This window comes from Rhinolophus hipposideros (assembly GCF_964194185.1).
Source record: "Rhinolophus hipposideros genome assembly, chromosome: 10".
Lineage (NCBI taxonomy): Eukaryota > Metazoa > Chordata > Mammalia > Chiroptera > Rhinolophidae > Rhinolophus > Rhinolophus hipposideros.
Window position 1 is genome coordinate 44,674,810 of NC_138056.1, and position 20,492 is coordinate 44,695,301.

At 40.0% G+C, this 20,492-nt stretch overlaps 1 protein-coding gene across 1 annotated transcript in view; it reads right to left on the bottom strand.

Moving 5' to 3' along the window:
• The window catches only part of LOC308503404 (E3 ubiquitin-protein ligase TRIM22-like), a 39,280-nt gene that overhangs the window by 12,309 nt on the left and 6,479 nt on the right, over positions 1–20,492 (bottom strand). Inside the window, exons 4-7 of the mRNA XM_081062706.1 lie at positions 20,166–20,396; positions 13,496–13,518; positions 12,199–12,299; positions 240–712 (exon numbers count right to left, since the gene is read on the bottom strand). Of these exons, the coding sequence (XP_080918832.1) occupies positions 240–712; positions 12,199–12,299; positions 13,496–13,518; positions 20,166–20,396 (828 nt within the window). The remainder of the gene's footprint in view (positions 1–239; positions 713–12,198; positions 12,300–13,495; positions 13,519–20,165; positions 20,397–20,492) is intronic.

Here is a 20,492-nt window from a genome sequence, read left to right on the forward strand (position 1 = left end):
GGAAGCAATTCTCACTCAAACAACTTCTGTTTGCTAAAATTTTGTAGTCTAAGTTTATTCTTGAAGAAAACGAAAGAATGCACAGAAATGTCCCTCAGCTCTCAGAAGTGTAGCCAAGGCTATGAAAAGAGAATGCTGGGCTCAATTCTAAGATAACAAGGTGAATAAATATGATTTAAAAAGTGAAGATTTCACTTCAGGTACCATTCAGCCCAATGCTCCTCCACTCTGGGGCCTACCTGACATTCCTTGACCACTTCTTCAATGGGGAATGTTTGGTGACCTTGGTGCTCCAGAGACAGCACACAAAGCTTGCAAATGGCCTTCCCATCCTCCTTACAGAAGATAAGGCGACTTTCTCCATGGTGCTTACAAAGATCTGCCCCCTGCCACCGGTGTGAACTTGTGTTGACCTCCCTGATTTTCTTCACTATATTGGCCAGCTGCGGATTAGGCCGAAGGTTGTAAGGCTGGTATCTGCTCTGGCACACAGGGCAGTGGTGTTCCCCTCCTCGGGCGAACACAGGCTCCTTGTTGTTCGCAGTGATGCAAGCTTTGCAGAAGCTGTGGCCACAGTCCAGGCTCAGGGGTTCTGTCAGAAGCTCCAGGCAGAGGGGGCAGGTCAGCTCCTCCTGTATGTTCATTTGTGCTGAAAAATCCATTGCCTTTCTCCCCTGACTTCTTCCTGTTCTGATGCCCAAGGCTCCTCTTGCTCACAAACTCCTGCAGGGCTGCGGATAATGAAGGGGGCAGGATAAGAAAGGGAGAAATAGAAAGGATACTGATTGTGCAGAGAATTAGAACTGAAGAGAACATTAATATTCAATAAAGAAAGGAAAAGAGAGAAGAGTAGGTCAGTATAGAATGAAAAGGGCTCTTTGTAAAATTTCAAATACTTTTCTCTTAATTTGTCACATAACAAATTTCACCCTGTCTGGGCAATGATTACTATTTTCTCTCCTTCTACTGGAAAGAAAGACAAATTGAGGGCCTTCGGACCAAGAGCTTTGTGCAACCCATCATTAGTCCTGCCTTTTCTTCCCTACCTAAAAACATATCCTGCATGTTAAATGTGCTATCCCCTCTGTGTCCCCAGGATTTTGCACTTGCTCTTCTCTCTGCATAGAATGATCCTACGACTGCCATTTGCTTGATTTACCTTTATTTAACAGTTTCATGAGTTATATTTACATCCCATGTATTCATTTTAAGAGTACAATAATTTCTAGTAAATTTATGGAATGGTATACCTAACACCAAAATCCAATTTGAGAACATTTTTATTTCTTGAAAACTAACCTAATTCCATTAGTAGTCACCCCCTGTCTGACCCTGAGCCTCAGGCATCAATTAATCCCCTTGTGTTTTTAGTGATTTGCTTTTTCTGTTTAATTCATAAAAGTGAAATCACAATATATGGTTTCTTGAGTCTGAATTCTTTCACTTTGCTGTCATTGAGGTTCGTCTCTCTTGCCTTTCTTTCCCATGCAAAAAACATATTCTTATTAAAAGCACCAAACCCATTGCTGCCTCAGAAACTTTGCAGTGGCGTATCTCTCTGCATGAACCGATCAGCTCCCTGATGTCAGCATGACTCACTCTTACATTTTACTCAGTCTCCCCTTCACCTATTTTTTTTATCAGAAGGACTTGCTCTTACTTATCTGTAGGAAAAGTGCTAATACTATGGCTTGCTATACATTTGTTATCTTTCTTGTTTTTACTACATAATATATAACATGTTTCTTTAACTGTCTCCCTCTTCTTTCTGAAAAGTAATGCATGCATAGATCAGGCACTGTTTTGTTCACTGATGTATATCGTCAGTACCTAGAACAGTGTATCACATACAGTAACACAATGTTTGATGAATATATAAAACTAGAACTTCCTCCTCTCTCCATGGATGACTACTTTTCTTAGCAGTTTTTCATGCTTTTTTCCATCAATTAACAGTTCTTCATGACTCTGGGTGGTGAACACATAATGCAATATATAGATGATGTATTATAGAAATGTACACTTGAAACTTATACAATTTTACTAACCAATGTCACACCAATAAGTTTAATAAATATCTATATACATTTTTTAAAAAGTAAGAGTTCTCCAATAGCTGAGATGTGTTTACCTCCTAACACATCTGTCCCACACAGAGCCTTTTCATGCCCTCAACCTCATTCCCCAGAGACACCTACACACAGCAAGGACCACAATGAGGAAGTCATTTTATCACTAACAATTTTATAACCAGTTATAATTTAGAGATCCCCTTGACCTATTTATTATTCATATTAATTTTTTTTGACAAATATAAGTATTCCCTTCATCAAATGTGTCAATAGAATAGATGACTTACAGAGATCATTCTTTTGTCATAGGTAGAATTGGGGTGAACATGTGATCCTCGGGATCCCCATTCAGAGTTCTCTCCACTACTGCACTGATTTAACCAATGACAATCAGAGGTAGAAAATGCAAGAACTAAATTGATACCCAATGCTATGGTGGTGTAGAAATGGAGTGCTCAAGACCAGGTGGGAAGTTCTGGGGAGTCTTGAGCCTTTCCCTTGACCTGGACATAAGGCAAGATGTCAATAGGCACCTGAATATTTCTGTTTTTAGGGAGGAAGAGAGGGGTTCATATACTGAAGATCACACACATGGCACAGACGTAAGGAACATAAATTCCAGGGAGGCATCTCTCAGTCATAGGAGGGCAGTTTCAATATAGAGGTTTCAACATATAGTGGAAAGAGAAAGTCTGTCCTGTTTCAAACATGTTGAGTGCTGTCATGTGATGAATTGTGTCCCGTAAAAAGTTGTTGAAGTCCTACTCCCAGGATGCGTGAAGGCAACTTTATTTGGAAATAGGGTCTTTGCAGATGAGCGTGTTAAAATGAAGTCACTAGGATGGGACATAATCCAACATGACTCTGTCTTATGGAAAGGGGAAATTTGTACACAGATAGACATGAACACATAGAGAATACCATATGAAGAGATCACGGTCATGAAACTATACACCAAGGAACTCAGTGATTGCCAGCACCATCAGAATGGAGCAGAGAGTCAAGGAACAAATCCTTCCCTTACAGTCCTGAGAGGAACCAACCCTGCCAACACCACTGATGTTATATTTCTGGGCTCCAGGACTGTGCGAATACAAATTTCAGTTAAGCCACTAGTTTGCTGTGGAGAGCAGGAAGTAAACTGACAAGGTCCTTGCAGCCTGAGAGGTCATTCCAAGGGACGCATCCTACCCCAGAAAGAACAAGACAGCACAATCACAGCCGCAGACACACAAGGTTGCAAATACACATAACAGAAACTTCTACTAATACTTGCTTAGACAATTGTTCTAGACAGTATAAAAACTGTGTGAAAAATAAAAACTGCGCCACTGCTCTGCCATCCGTGGACAGTGGATTCTTGATCCCAACTTCCCTGTCTCTGTGTTTTTCTTAATCTCCCACCCTTCCCTCTCAGGTCTAGCCCTCCTGTCTGCGCTGGACGCGGCATTTGCGGCATGTTTTTCATGGCAGACTTAGAAAACTAATACAAGTGCTTATTTTTGCTTTATCCATTCATTTTAGTCTATAATCAAAGGAGCATTACACAATTGAAACCCTACCCATTTAAGAACAACAGACATACAGATAGAGGTACACCGTATGCTACCTGTTGGAGATGGTACAGTGCAGGAGTATTTACAGAGTAAGGTAAAGGTCAACTCCGTCCTGAGTTTCCTTTCTCACTATACGCTGGTTGTCTGCACAGAAGCTTTTTGTATCTGTACAGTTCAGACAATAAAAATGAAAATGTCTCCACAATGGGGAGAAAATTCTATGAGGGTTTCAGCCAACATCCTTGAAACTTCCCTTTTTCCCTGGGTCAGAAACTGCCAATGGGATGATGAAACTGTTCTTGGCATCCAGACCTGGGGAACTCAGAAACATTGCAACTTTTCCTCATTCCTCTATATTCAGAGCTCCCTCTTCTACTGCCCCTGAGACTCCAGGGTTTGATCTGCATTAATGAACGACCCCCAAGCTCCAGCTCTCAAGTCAATTTGTTTCAAAGAAGTCGTATTGTAACATAGGCAGTCTTCATAAAGCTACCCCTAGTCTCAGCCCTTCTCTCACAGTCAGTTCATCAGAAAATCCTATAGCACTCCCTTCACTTAGGTCCAATCCAACTAAGTCTTTTACCTGGATCCAGGAATAGTTTCCCCACTAGTCCTCTTGAAACTGTTAGTGGTCTCATCCACTTAGGTCCAATCCAACTAAGTGCTTTACCTGGATCCAGGAATAGTTTCCCCACTAGTCCTCTTAAAACTATTAGTGGTCTCTTATAGTCTGCTGTCATCATTTCTGACACCACTGGCCAGAGTGACTTTTTAAAGTATTTATAAGTCATATCACTCCTCTCTTCAAATGCATGTTATCAGTGAGTCGATCTTTATCATGGTCTAGTTAAGTCTATATTACACATCCCCTCCTACTGCCTCACCCTTTGAGCCCAACTTCACCAACCCTCACTGGCCACCTTAATTGCTCAGGACAAAAATCCATTGAAGAATCTGTTCAAAATCACCGTCCCACACTGAGATGCAATCTGCAAACTATTTAAAATTGGAAAGACCTTTACCAGGTAACTATAGATATCTTGCTCTATTATTGACCTATTGGTTTATCATCATTGCTGCGTCTTTGTTTTACATTTCTACCATAGTAATCTTCATCTTGCTTCATACTATCTTATTCTTTTACTATTTGTTTACTTTCTTTCCCCTGACCTGGAATATGTTTGGTAGGTGCTTAATATTTATTGTGTGTTCAACAGATGTTAATACTGATTTTACCACAGCTGTATGGTTTTCTTATGAATTTAACAACAAATATTTAAAAATGTTAAATTCCATCTTCTCCAGTTTTTTGGGCACTATATTAGCTCCTGAGTAGACAGTGAATATTCATTAGATATGAACTTTGTCCAGGCATACAGCACAGACTCATGCCCCTTGAAAAGGGGGAGAAAAGGTAAGTATACATTAAAATATATGTAACAGAGATCACGGTACACAGTGCTTAAAGGATGAGCTGAAGATGGAGTTCATTCTGAGAAATTCCCAACTCCTTTCCTTAGATCTGTGCACGGGAAAATTGCATAAGGGGTTGCATAATAAACAACGGAAGTGTCTGTCTGATGATAAAAAAAACAACTTCTAAATCATGAGAGGATACCAGAGGGGCATGCGATTACCTGAAATAAGAGTAAGCTGTGGCACTCAGAGAACAAATTCCCTGTGCCTGGACCTCCAGAAGACAAGTGACCACAGGGGAGCTACACAAGTGGACAACAACGTGATCATCCAGCCTCTCCCTTCAGGCCAGCCAAAGAGCTGGTCATTTATCGGAAAGGTCGTGCACAGCTTCCTGGAAGTTACTGGGACAAGAATAACAGGATCAGCTTCAAAAGGATCTGATCCCTTGCAGAGCCCCTAACATCCCATCCCTCCCACATGTGCCCAGGTAAGGGCGCTCATCTCTGCTAGCCCTCAGCAGGACCTTCAGCTTTAGGAAGAGGAAAACAGGGTTCTATCTCACAAGCTTCCCTGGATAAAAGGAGGAAGGGCTTTTCTGCCTGTGCAATAAAGAGTATTCTGGCTGAACTGGCAAGGCAGAAAGTCAAAACTACAGAATAGGAAGATGAGGGTGACTCAGCCTCAAGGAAAAATGGTACCTCTAAGAAACAAACAAGACTCTTTGTTTTTTTAAACGCCCCTTCTTTAAAGGTCACTCTTCCTCCAGACTCAATGCTCCCCTTTTCTGCCACTTTAGCAGAGACACCCAAAAGCAGAGCAGCTTCAGAACCACAATTTAACTTAGCCAAACACATTCAATCTGTTACCCCAAAGCCGCCTCCCCTTTGCCCTCAGAAACCGCCCCCACATACCTTCAGGCTAAGTGCAGATAAGGAGTAGCTCAGGTCAAGATTCACTCACCAAGACAGAGACCAGCTTCCTGCAGAGGAGTGGCCCCCACAGGAGGTGAATGAGAAATGAAAGTTAAGTTGTTGGGAGTGGAAAGGAAACGTTTTGAAAGCAGAACCGAAAGTAAACAACAAAGAGTCACTGCAGGACACTGGGGGAGGGTAATGCTTTTCAGTATGTTCTAGGGCATGCACCAGGGAGGTACTCACTGTTTTCTTTTCCCATCTCCATTTCCTCCAGCAAGAATATGTGAGTGAGAACAATGTGAATTCTAATGATACATTCGACAGCTTGCCTGAATACTCAGAATTTTAATTCAATCCTATAATGATTACTTCAGCTTATTTTACATTCAGGTCCTAAACAAATTACCAGGGATAAAATAAGTATCCAAAAAATCTGGGTACCTGCCCTTTGTAAAGCAAAGTGTGGTGGGGAAGATAATCAGTGATAAAGGCCAGTGAATTTAAGCTGCTACTGTGTTAGCAGTTGTCCTCGTGAATGGTCCTAACAATAAAAAAGAGGGGCGGGGGGGTTTTCAGTGTGACCTTATTGACAAAATTTTTCCACATCATTGAATCTTAGAGTTCCACCAGGTAATTACCAGTTTCTGTTCCTTGTCTAGGCAGGCCAGAAGGGGAAGTCTTCCGGAGTTCATGGTGGTACAACCATTTCAGTGCTGTGTTATCAGCAACTAAGAGCAGGAAGAGCATGGAGGTGAACGGATGGTGGTGTTCAAGTGTAGTCTCTCTCTGAGTAACACTCACACCTCCATAATAAGTTCACTTTTCCTCACTTTCTTTGGGAATGTTTGATCCTTTTTACACCATCCATCAAAAGCAGAACTGAAACACTTTCTATTCCTATAAATACTCTGCTGTCCTGTTATCTATCTTGTTCTTCCTTTGACTACCTGGTTCTCATGCTGCAGCTACAAGGTAGTGGAAGCTCCAGAACCAGGGTCCCTGACTGACAAGATGGCAGAGCTTGGCGATTTTCACACATTAACTGATATGAGACATGAAGGGGGACTGAGAAGTCAATGTTTTTTGGATTAAAGCACAGATATTGGTCTTGTTGTAACCCCCGGACACTAAGCTAATCTTGGCTTAAACTCTTTAATTCACTTACATCTATGAGGCAGGAATGGAAAATTATATAGGAATAATTGCTGAGCCTTATTAGGTTAATGTTATTGGGTATGAATGAAGTTAGTTCTAACAATGAATAAATTCCTGATCCTCAAGTGCAATGATAATCATGCAAATTTCGCACAAATTGCATCCTGAGAGCTGGCATTTTTTCCATTGGCATCTCAGTTATCACATTAACACTAACAGGGAGTATCCTTCTCCATCCAGCCCTGCATCCAATAACAGTAAGTTTTACGAAGGCAGGAAGGGACCCTTTCTCTGTTGTTCCTTATTGTCTCAGATCGACTACAAAGTGTTGTGTGCAGGGAGTGATATTTTAATAGAAAGCCATGCAGTTATACAGCTATAGATACGACGTTCATTACATTGAATATACTGATGATAATCATAATTCTGTTCTATTGATGTTGCAGTCAACGTAATTGCTGTGGTCATAATAAAATTCCGGTATTAACATTTATATAAACTACTTTGACAAATTTTAACCATTTTTCATTTATTCTTTTTTTCCTGATTTACTCACCTACCTTAATGCTTGTTGTTTATCTGTACCACCATACTCTAATCGCATTACTTCCTGTGCCATGTGCTTTTTTCCAGACCAGAAAGAGTTAAAAACCATAGGCCCAAAGTGGGAGATCTTTCATTAGATTCCTCTCCAACAGTAGATGGAGGGACTAAAGGGAACACAGAGCCCTAAGGAGAGCGTGTTACTCCCTGGGCCTTCAGAACACAATATACAAGAATGTGAACCTTAGCCTTGTGGTTGTCTCTGGAGATGGACTTTGGGTGATGGGAGAAGGAGACGGTTCATTTGGGCTTCCTATTGGCCCACACTTTCTTATACCTTGACAAGGTCTGATTTCCTCACTGTTTTCTCTCCACCTTAAATCTCTCAGAGGAGGTCCCCCTCCTCTGTGCCCCAAACCCCTCTTGGATTTCTGATTCCCTATTACACATTTTCCGAATGAATTTTTGTCACAAGATAATGAAACATAGCCATTTTTATTCAAAGTCTCCTAAATTTATACTCAATTGTAGTTTCTAAAATGTATGTCACCCTTCATATAATAGGTTTATTATTTCATCTTTCTTTTACAGTTTTTCTCATCTTTTTACAGTTCTTCAGTAGAAACTGGAGTCTTGAGTTGCCAAGTTAGGAGCCTCTGGCCTTCTATTCTGACTAAGTTTCTTCTCAATATTCATGGCCAACATCAGGCCTGTAAAAGAAAGGCTTTTGGTCTTTTCAATCACTTGCTGATAGAGTGAGAGTGCACTTTTAACCATAATTACATGACCTAATTAAGAATCAATCTTAGCATCTGTGCATTTCTAATCAAATTTACAATCCACCTTTCAGCTTCTCCTTGAGTCAGTTCAGTTAATCTGCCAACATGTTAATGCTGATACATTGGTGGATGCGACAAAAAGTCTCAAATATGAAGAGATGGGCATTTTCAAAGAAATCCTCAAGACAAGCCAACAAGAACAATCATTCTCAAACCAAGATTCATATTCCCTCAGCTTTTTCTGAATCACATCAAAGTCAAAGTTTACATATAAGCATTCAACAAACTGTCACTGGGCCTTTGAGGGTAAAACTCTTGTTGAACATCTTTGATCAGATCTTTTACCACTTGCTGGCGTTGTCAAACATCTTTGTTCGTCATGAGTGCTGTAGTCAAATATCAGAGTATGTGGAAACATCGTCTGAACGCATTAAGATCGACAATATTATCAAGCCCTTTAAGGTCAGTGAAGAAAACAAATAGTGACCAGTGAATGAGCCATGTTTGCTGCTGAAGAGACTGGAGCAGAGAACTCACAGTTATTATCTATGGTCTTTTTTAACCGTGTAAGGTCTTCCATGGCTGCATCCCAATTCTGCATTAAAATTTCAGAGGCCAGTTTTCCCCAGAGTGAACTAAAAGCATTTCTATCCATTGCTGGAACCAACACTCTAAAGAAGTAAAGATATTCTGCTGATCCAGAGTAATTCCCACATTCATACTTGAATGCTGCATATCTGTAGTGTCTCTAAATATTCTTGCCTAAAACCATGCTTGTCTGCCAGGTAGTCAAACAGTATCCAACCGTCCCTGGTTGACCGTCCCTGGTTGACCATCCCTTGTGGTTTCTGGATCTTCAAACATCTTCACAATTCTTTCTGCTTCTGCTTGAAGCTATGTCAGCTGTGCAACAACTGATGTTCTTTTTTCTCTCAAAGAATAAAGGTTTATGTGTACATCCATACCAAAGTCTACCATACTGGTATCACTAAGACCCAATTTTCCTTGTAGTAATTCTTTTTCATTAAGTGTATCTTGTTCATGGAGAGAAGAAAATTAAGCGACAGAAAGAGTAAATACCAACCCCAAAAGTTTATGATGGGAATAATCAACTCGTACTCTGCCACCTTTAAAGGAAAAGACCCAGGTGAAATTTTTTATACTCTCTTCCCAGACAAACTTAAAAACATCAGGTCCTCTTTGTAGCCACAATTTTCAAATTATAGATTGGTCTAAGTCTTTACAGCCCAAAGCTGCCCTACTTCAACCTACTCAGAAATGCATAAAGTATACTGCAGTTTGAGTTTTGGAAGAAAGGGATTTGGGGGGCTCAAGAGAGGAATCCTCATAAAAAGCCAGCTTTTACATGCCTTGTTGCCAAAAGAATCTCTTTCTTCACATTCCAAAAGCACTGCACCCCATACAAACAGCTCACACAGAGTCTGGAGGGAATCCATTAATTCTCAGGGGCCCAGGATGTGGGTTCAGATAAGAGAATCAAAGGGAAGCAAGAGTAAAAGGATGATATGGGATTTGTGGGAGGCACAAATCCTAGCCTGCCCCTGTGCACTCCACCTAAAAACACTCACAAACACTGAACCCTCCACTTCCCTCCATTTGTCAACAAGATTTATGGATCAAAAATAGGGTATACCAAAAGTCAGTCTACTGTGTATCTCTGCATTAACCACAATACTCTAATCATCCTCTTCTCCTTTCTCAATGGTGAGAATGAAGAATGGGACAAACATTTGAAAAATATCTGGTTGTTTATTATGACATAAAATACATTGACTCTAAAAACCAGTAACTCTACTTATTGTATTTACTCAAGGGCAATGATATGTGTGTATTTCTAGAGGACTGGACATGGGATCTTCCCAAGCTCTGCACGAATAACCACTTCAGAAGCAACTCTCCTCCCTCGCATTGGGGGTGGACAAGCTGGTCCTCATGCCTGAGGCGGCCATAGTCTATCATCCCACTGGGAAGAGTGAGGTGAACAAGGTGAAAAATAACTGAAAACAAAACATACGAGAGAGAGAGAGAGAGAGAGAGAGAGAGAGAGAGAGAGAGAGAGAGAGAGAGAGAGAGAGAGAGAGAAAGTTAAAAGCAGAGCTGGAGTAGTCTTGACAGTGGGATCAAGGATCTTAAAAATGTCTATTTAGGTCTTTTTTTCCTTGTAACTACATGCTTCATCTTGAACTGGAGGACGGGCATTCCAGTAACTGAAAAGACATGAATGCCCCTTGACAGTCATTTGACAATAACAGTGCTGATTATTCCTAGTGAGTCAGAACTCCTGTCATCATAGCAATGGGTTAACAGAAAGGCTAGGTCAAAGGGAAAATTTAGAAGATGAATTTCACCCAGTTTCCATGGATGGGTCCTAAGATATAAATGGGTGCATACACACAGAGACATGAAATATCCACCTTAGAATTCCTTGTCTCATCAAAGTTCATCCAAAGATGTGGAAGTTGAGAATTCCTAGAGATAAGCAGAGATGAGAGTAGATAATACTTGAGCAAAGAGCGCACTTTTTCCCCCTAGCTCTGAACTTGATTGGGGAAGAGTTAGGAATAAAAATGCAAAAAGACAAGGGGATGCCACCAAGCCCTGAATAAACATCCATTGTAGAAATAATGCCTCTCTTATCTCATTGGAGAATAGGTTTTTCTCCTTATTCTTGAGAACTTTCAATTCACTGTAAATTTATGACATTGAAAAATGAGATAATGCCAGCCTTATAGCCTAGGAAAACCCTAACATGACAAGAAGGAACACTCAGGGAGAGGGTTACCATCGTGGATGAAAGGAGGGGGAGTCCTCAAAAGCATCATATAAAAATTGATTACATAACCCTGTAAGTGGTCAAATTAAGATGATATCTAGTGAAAATATGTTGATAATTATTACCTTGTCGAACAAAACCAGTCATATCGAAATAAGAGCATTTTTCACCATATTCCCCCAGGATCCTGTCTCGTGACTTTGACACACCTATCTCCCAGTAATGTTTCCCTGATGTGATAATGAGTGATCCCAGGACACCATAGTCAAGATAATCACCTTTCTGATATGTATAATTTGCATTCCAACCTAACACACATCAAAATTGACTCCAATCCACAGAAATGGCAATATCTGGTTTATTCCTTGGAAGATCCAAGATCATGTGAACTGTAGAAAAATTACAGGGCTGCGTGAGGGGTATGATATAACTTTATTTGTGACATTGTAGAGGGCTCCTGAGAATAACATGAGTGGGAACTGGGAACATCTTAGTTTTGTCTGGGGGAGAGAAATAACACTGCAGAAACATAATATGCATGCGTGGGCTGGGAGGGAAAACATGGGTCTTGACACGAGACCTCGCAAAAAATGCAAAATTCTGAAAGATGAGAACAGGGTGGCTTCATGATACTGTGATTTCTCCTTACCAGGGTAGCGTCAATCATCTTTCAGCTCTGAAATGGTAAAATTCATAATATTAAATATAAGCAAAGGAGTCAGCACTAAAATCTATCTCCTCTTGAGAGCACGAGAATGACTGTGGACTACAGGTAGTAGTAGACAGAGGAATGAAGGGCGAACTAGACTCCTGACCGCTCCCTCGTAAACATGACCATGTTATCAGCACATGATATCCACCTTCCTTTGTCTCCTCTATCCACACCTGGAAACTACACCTCCTCCCAATGAAACCCCCATCATCACAAGAATCCAAGAGCCACCCACTTGCTCTAGCATTCCTCACCATTTAACACTTTCAGAATCCTGCTCAGATTAGAGGGTTTCAACACTCTTCTGCTTTCATGGGAAAGGGTGTTTGGCTTCATCACAGTCAAGGTCTTACTCCTAGGGATGACAAAAATTGACCCACACAACTCTGACATTTTGTCCATTAAAACCACTGACTTCCTCATTTATTCAACCTCATTGAAGCACTTGAACCCCCTTCCCTGGAGACCCCGAGAAATAAGAGAATGGACTCACCTTGGAGCCAAAAGAAATATGATCATGTCCACCTTCACAGTTACTCTCTGTGTGACCTTGGGAAGACCTACACTTCTCAGAAGCATAGTTTAATCCTTCCAAAATGAAATAGCTAACCTCTCTCTACCTCCTCAAAATCATATGAAATTATATGAAATGAATTTTATAAATGCAAAACTTTGGTTCCTCAAAATAAACAAATATGAGAAAAAGTCACTGTACAGATGTGGATTCCCAGTGATATAACATGAAAGTGAGGTTGCAGAACCTGGCTCCTGGTTGTTTGAGACATCAATTGTGGGAATACTGTCCGCATAGGACCAATCCCTTAAAGTCTGCTGACCAGTAGGGAGGCCCTCGGAGTAACATCTGAGATTTCAGATTCTCTGGGGAAAATTATAACACTTAGGAAAAATAGATATTATGAATAGAATACTAATAGTAATCTTATGTTCATGTGTTTAAAGAGTGTCATGCAGACAAGTAGGTGTACAACTTTAGATACTGCCCTTTCACTCTGGCTTCAAAAGTATATGACCAAGGTGGATCAGTTGTTTATATCGGGGCCATAATATTACTTGAAATTCAACTCTGTTTTTGGAAAACGAAGAGAACAATATAGAAGGCCCTGGTCTCCTCTATTCCCAGAGTAGAAACTTAAATATAAAAGCGTAGTCTCCAATTCTGAATGCTTGGCAGGTAAAGAAGACAAACCTACCCATGATACATAAAGGAGCTTTGAAATACGAGAACCTGAGTTGAAAACAGGCACATCGGGTAAATAAAATTTGTGAAGGTACAGGAGTCTGATACGGTAACACATTATCCCTAACGGCTACTGACCCAAACTCTGCAACTTTCCCCCACACAAATACCTACCACAGAATCTGTACATTCGTAATAGTTATAGAACAGTCAAACCATGATTTGTGAACAGAAATTTAAGATAAAACTACACCCAAATTGTATTGCCCTGAGTGATTTTTTATTCTAATTAATCACCAGACAACTCTAACGGCTTCAAACCTCTTTTCACAGCACTGGTATTCCACACATACCTTTCCATGATGCCATTCACATCCTAGGGAGAAATGAAAAACACGAATCAAGAAGTAATAGGCGCTCCCCACTTACAAGGCTTCATCATATCCCCACCACCCCCTGATGTGGTTGAAATAGAGCTGGTCCTAAGGTCAGAGCCAAAAAGTAAAGAAAAGTCATAGACCAATCATTCCAGAAGATGCATGTGAGGTTGTTAGGTTTCCTAAAATGTAGAAATAGTTTTGACCCTTGTGGAAGCATGAGGCTTCTAGTACCTGGAGGTGGGACATATTTATGAGGAAAATATGAGGGCCATAATATTTTCCCCAAGTTCATCAGACTCGTCATGAGATGATTTGAATAATTAAGCGTCTGTTTATTTATTCAACAAAAATGCCAAGTGATGACTATTACTTGTCAAGCATTATGCAAAAATTTGGAGAATCAAAGATGAGTAAATTGACACAATACACCTCAAAAAGTTTACATGACTTCTGCTAAGGGTACAGGCAAAATGCATTCATGTAGGTGTATCTGAAGTCTCGACTCATTTAGTACACTGTCTATAAGTGACCTCATCCACTCTCTTAAATTCAACACACACATATATGTGCAATGGACTTCCAAGTTTTTATCTTTACAAAATTTTGTCTCTTAAATGCAGGTTAATATATTCCTCAGTAAGGAAGCCAGAGGAACCAGTAACTTACGATGTCTCAGATGTACCTTACTCTTCTCCTACCAAACTGTCTCTTCCCTCATAGCCATCTGTCCATAATGTTACCAATATCCACTTGTTCACTGCCCTGAAAACTACAATATTTACCTATACTTCAGTCTTTACCAAGCCAGTTTAGTGCACATTGTTAACAGTTTTTAGCCATCAGATCTTAATCATCACAGATTTATTTGTTTTCACAGATAGTATATAGTCTCCTTTACCTCAGACTTACTTCCTCCATGACACCAAAAACTATGCAAACCAGAGTCTATACAGGCAAAAAAAAAAAGATATTGCTTTTCTCTCTGTGTGAGGACTTTTTTGTTGTATATGACAAAAAACAGTTAAAATAGATTAGATTGAGAAAAAGAATTTGGGGACATTTGTAACTTTAATCAAAGCTTAATTTTGAGGATAAGATACTGTCATCAGGAGCTGGTCTGTGTCATTCTCCAAATTGTGTTTATTCCCTCCATATTGACTTTATCCTCAGTTCATGAAGGAAACATATATCTCCTCATATAAACGCCAGAAGGAAAGAGAACTCTTTCCAGTTATGTGAAAAACTTCTGAGGACTGCATGTCATTGGCCTGCACTGGATCAGTTGCCCATGTTAAAAGTCTCACTGTGTTTTTGTTGCTGTTACAATGTACAGCAATGCTGGAGGTTACTTTTCATATTTTACTAGACTGAAGTTAGTATTAATCTGAAATAGATCATGATAGGATAAGATTCATATTGTAATCCAAAGAGCAACCACCACAAACAATCTTAAAAAAAAAAGGAAGAAAATAGAAAAACTTAAACTTTATAGCACAAATTATCTGTTTAACGCAAAAGAAGCTGGTCAATGAGAAAGAGAACAATGAAAACTGCAGGTGACATAGAGGCAAGTAACACAATAATAAATTTAAAAGAGCTACATCAATAGTTACATTAAACGTTACTGTCTTGATGTACCAATAAAAAGGCAGAGATTGTTAAATTAGATTAAAAACAAAATTCAATTCTTGCTATGTACAAAAGACATATTTTGGATTCAAAGACAGAAAAGGCAGAAGTAAAATGATAAACTTCTGGTCAAGATGGCAGTGTACATAAATGCTGTACTCATCTCCTCACATGACCACATCAAAACTACCATTAAATTATAGAACAACCACGCTGGAGAACCACCTGAAGATGAGCTGAACAGAACTCCTATAACTAAGGATATAAAGAATATGCCACGTCGAAACTATTGGAAGGAGTGGAGACATGAAATGCATACTCCCATACCCACATGCGGCCGTTATTAACCAGAATGGATATCTCAGCTGCAGAGCTACTCCCTGAGGAGTGAGAGGTACCAGCCCCACACTGGACTCCCCAACCGGGGAGGCCTACACTAGTGCCATGAAGAGAAGTCCCACTCTAGCTGGATGTGAAAATCAGCAGGGACTCAGTGCAGGTGAGATGGAGGGCTGCGGTAGATCCCATGATCTTCTTAAAGGGCCCTAGCAGAGACTCATTGCTCACAAACATTTGTCCTAAGCTCCAGAGACGCTCGTAAAGTGCCAGGGACATATGGGGAGAAACTGAATTGTCTGGCTTCATGGTAAGGACAAAGGGGCAACTGTCCCTTGGACTAAAGTGCCAGGGGGTGCCATTGTTCCTTTTTTGAGCCCTGTCCCCATGCAGCCTAGCCTGCCAGCAAAGGAGGGTGTCAAATCTGAGTCTCCATTAACCTGGACAACACCGCTGTCACCCTGCCCTGTTGATTCTCTGAGATCTGACCTCACCCAATACAAGTCCTGGCCTCAACCTCTTTAAGAGGCTAATCCACAAAAGCAGGCAGCCTGAGCCCATGCTGCAGATTTCAACAAAATCTCTCAAAGGTCTGCAAACAAGCAGCAGCTGACCTCCGTGTTCCCTGTATCTTTTACTAAGTGGCTCTACCTCTGGCCATAGTGGCAGCTGGCCTCACTTCACAGCATAGCCTCTCCCCGGCACCTCCAAACAAGAACAGGCAGCTACCAACTGCTGATCATTCTCTAGCTCTTACCTGGTCTACACACAGGCAGTGGCTGACCCTGGCCTGCCCCAGAGCCTCTTGGGATGCCCCAGAACCAACACACCACTGGCCTGCTTCAGAGCACACCAGCGCACCACCCAATTAGTGCCACAGATGACACAACCAAAGCATGGACCAGACAGATCCCAGAGCCCTGCTAAAGTGAATCCTGCTCTGAGGAGTCAGTCTGTGCACAATGGCTTGATCATGGCAGTCATGGCAAGTCAGCCTAGTCAGCCTGAGGGTCAATCCCACCCACTGAGATGTCAACAGCAATCAAGGCTCAACTACAAGAGGAGAGCACACACAATCCACACAAGGTACACCCCTGGAACACTTGGCTCAAGTGAGACTGCACCACTGGGCACCAGAGGATACCTGCTACATAAGGCCACACTGCCAACTCTGGGAAATGAGAGGCATCTACCTAATACATAGAAACAAACACAGGGAAGCAGTCGACACGCAGGTCCCAAATGAAAGAACAGAACTAAACTTCAAAAATTACGAAACAAAATGGAAACAAGCAATCTACCAGATGCAGAGTTCGAAACACTGGTTATAAGGATGCTCCCAGGTATCTCAGTGAGAACTTTAACAAAGACGTACGAAACATAAACAAGTAGATAGAAAACATGTAAAAGAACTAGTCAGTAATGAAAAAAACAACTGAAATGAAGAATACATTAGATGGAATCAATAACCCATTACATGAAGTAGTTAGTGATTTGGAAGACAAGGTAGCAGAAAACACTCACTAGGAACAGTAAAAAGGAAAAAGAATTTAAAAACTGAGGATAGTTTAAGGGCCCTCTGGGACAACATGAAGCCTAACAACATTCACATCATAGGGGTACCATAAGAAGACAAGAGTGCAAAATATTGAAAACCTATATGAAGAAAAAAGTTACAGAAAACTTCCTTAACCTGGCAAAGGCAGTAGAGATAGAAGTCTAGGCAGTGCAGAGAGTCCCAAATACGATGAACCAAAACAGGCCTACACCAAGACACATTACAAATAAAAGGCCAAAAGTTAAAGCCAAAGAGAGAATCTTAAAAGCATCAGGAGAAAAACTGTTAGTTACCTATAAGGGAACTCCCTTAAGACAGTCAGCTGGTTTCTTAACAGAAAACTTGCAGGTCAGAAGTGATTGTCATGAAATATTCAAAGTAATGAAAAGCAAGGAACTGCAAACACGATTACTCTACCCAGCAAGGCTATCATTTAGAACCAAAGACGACATAAAGAGCTTACAAGATAAGAAAAAGCTGAAGGAGTTCCCCACTTCAAAACAGGTATTACAAAAAACGTTAAAGGGACTTCATTCAGAAGAGAGAGAAAAAAAAGAACAAAATATCACAAAGACAATCATTCTCACTGACAAAGGCTAATACATAAAAAAAGTAGTGGATCAACCAAACCTAAAGCCAGTACAAAGGTTAAAAGGCAAAAGTAGGAAAATCATGTGCAATTGCAACAGTAAATTAAGGGGACACACACACACACACACACACACACACACACACACACACAAGTAAGAATAATGACAAAAACAAATGTGGAGAGAAAAAATAAAAAAGGTAGGGATTCTAGAATGTGTTCAAACTTAAGCGACCATCAATTTAAAATAGACTGTTCTAAACATAGCTTGAAGCACATGGCTACCACCAACCAAAAACAAGAGATATACAAGAAATAAAGAAAAAGGGATTCAAATACAACACTGTAGAAAGTCATCAACATTCAAGAGAACAGAGCAAACGAGTATGAAAAGAACACAGAAGAACTACAGAAACAATCAGAAAACTATGAACAAAATGGCAGTAACTACATACCCATCAATAATTACACTGAATATAAATATCAACCGTAATGGAAAAATTTAAACAAATTTTTTGATATAAAAAATGTGTGCCATGCGGGGCCGGCCCAGTGGCTCAGGCGGTTAGAGCTCCATGCTCCTAACTCCGAAGGCTGCTGGTTCGATTCCCACATGGGCTAGTGGGCTCTCAACCACAAGGTTGCCAGTTCAATTCCTCGAGTCCTGCAAGGGATGGTGGGCTGCGCCCCCTGCAACTAGTAACGGCAACTGGACCTGGAGCTGAGCTGCGTCCTCCACAACTAAGACTGAAAAGACAACAACTTGACTTGAAAAGAAAAAAAGTCTCGGAAGTAGTACACACTGTTCTTCAATAAAGTCCTGTTCCCCTTCCCCAGCAAAATAAAATAAAATAAAATAAAGTGTGCCATGCAGTCAAGAATCACAAGATAGCAAGTGTGCACATTAATTTTACACAAAATAACTTTAAGACCATAAATATTATAAGAATGAGGGAAATTTCATAATGACAAAGGTTTGGTACCTCAAGAAAATGGAACAATTATAAATGGATATTCACCTAATAGCACAGCTTCAAAATACACAAAGTGAAATAGAAAGTATTAAAAGAATGATTAGATAATTCAATAACGATACTTCAGAGATTTCAATAATTCACTCTCAATAACTGTAGAACAGCCAGTAGGAAAATTATCAAGGATGCACTAGACATCACCAATACTATTAACCAACTTGACATAACTGATATCTATAGTCCATTTCACCCAGTCAATGCACAATACACATTTTTTTCAAATTCATATAAAAATGTTAGGACATACAATATTTTAGGGCATAAAGCTATAGTGTCAATACTTTAAAAATATTGAAATATTAAAATATATGTTTAATGATTATAAAATAATTAAATTTAAAATACACAGTGGAAGAAAAAGCAGAAAAATCACCAAGGGTTTTTAAATTAACACACTTTCAAATATCCCAAGGGTTAACAAAAAACTCACAGAGCAAATTTGGAAATAACTTGAATTGAACGAAAATAACCACTAAATAATCCAAACATATGGATGGACCACAGTTAAAGCAATGCAATTACATCATTAAAAACTGTAACAGAAAAGATTGTATCAAATCAGTGGTCTAAGTTCCTACTTTAAGTAACAGGGAAAAAGACACCAAATTAAATCCAGTACACACACACACACACACACACACACACACACACACACACACGTCTGCATGTGCATATACACATACACACACTAGGTAAACAGAAATCAATAATATAGAAAGGTCAAAAATAGATAAAATCAAGTTCATTCTTGAAAAAAATCAACTAACTTGATTTTTAAAAAATCACCAAAATGAGGAATAAAAGAGGGGACATTACTGTGGGTACTGTAGAAATTGAAGAGATTCTAAGGAATTATTATGATGAAACTCATATTTACAAATCGGACAACTTAAAATCAACAAATTTCTATAAAGATGTACATTTCCAAGACCTGATTCAAGAGATGTTAAAATTCTAAATAAACCTAACACAAGTAAAAAAAAAAAAAACCACAAAAACTATTTTAAACTTTTCCAAAAAGAAAAGTCCTCAGTGAGACAGCATCACTGGTGAATTTATTGAATAATTAAATAATACATAACACCAGTCCTTCACAATTGTTTATTCAGAAAAGAGACAAGTGGAGAAAAATCTCAACTCATTTTAGGAGGAAAAAACAACAACTCTTGGGTCATAAAGCATTTCCTGGTAAATGCCTAACACTAGGTAACACCTCACAGGAGTCTATGGAATATCACTGAACACACTGTATCTTTTTACCACAGTCAAATATTGGCACTGCTCTTTAAAAGTAATAAAAGTGAGATTTTTTTCTCCCTTGTTGTTCATGCATTCAATTTTTCCTATAACCTCTGGAATAGATGCAGGGGAAGGGTACTGCAAGATCAAAAAAATTAGTGTCACCACCAGAGAGAACACAGCAACAGAGCAGAGAAGCAAACTTAAGTCTTCATTTTTCTCAAATCTCACACGCTGGGGCTTCTTCCCAAGTCCTACCTGCAGCATCCCTATGGCTGACCTCTGCAATCGATGCTCCAGAGCTGAGATGATATCGCTCACCAATTGGCTCTGCCGGACCAGCTCCTTTTCAGACTCTGCCAGGTGATGTAGAATGTCTCCCTCCTCCTTCTTCAGCTTTTGCAGTTCCTTCTGCTCCTCACTGTCCAGGATATCCTTCAGTCGTTTAATGCAATTCTGGAAACTTTGTATCTCGTTTTGTATTTGAGTCTTTAGGAATGAGCAAGAGAGAGAGGGACTCAGGCAGAGACTGGGAGTCAGAACAAGAAGTATTTGATTTGGAAGTTCTCACAGGGAAGGAAGATG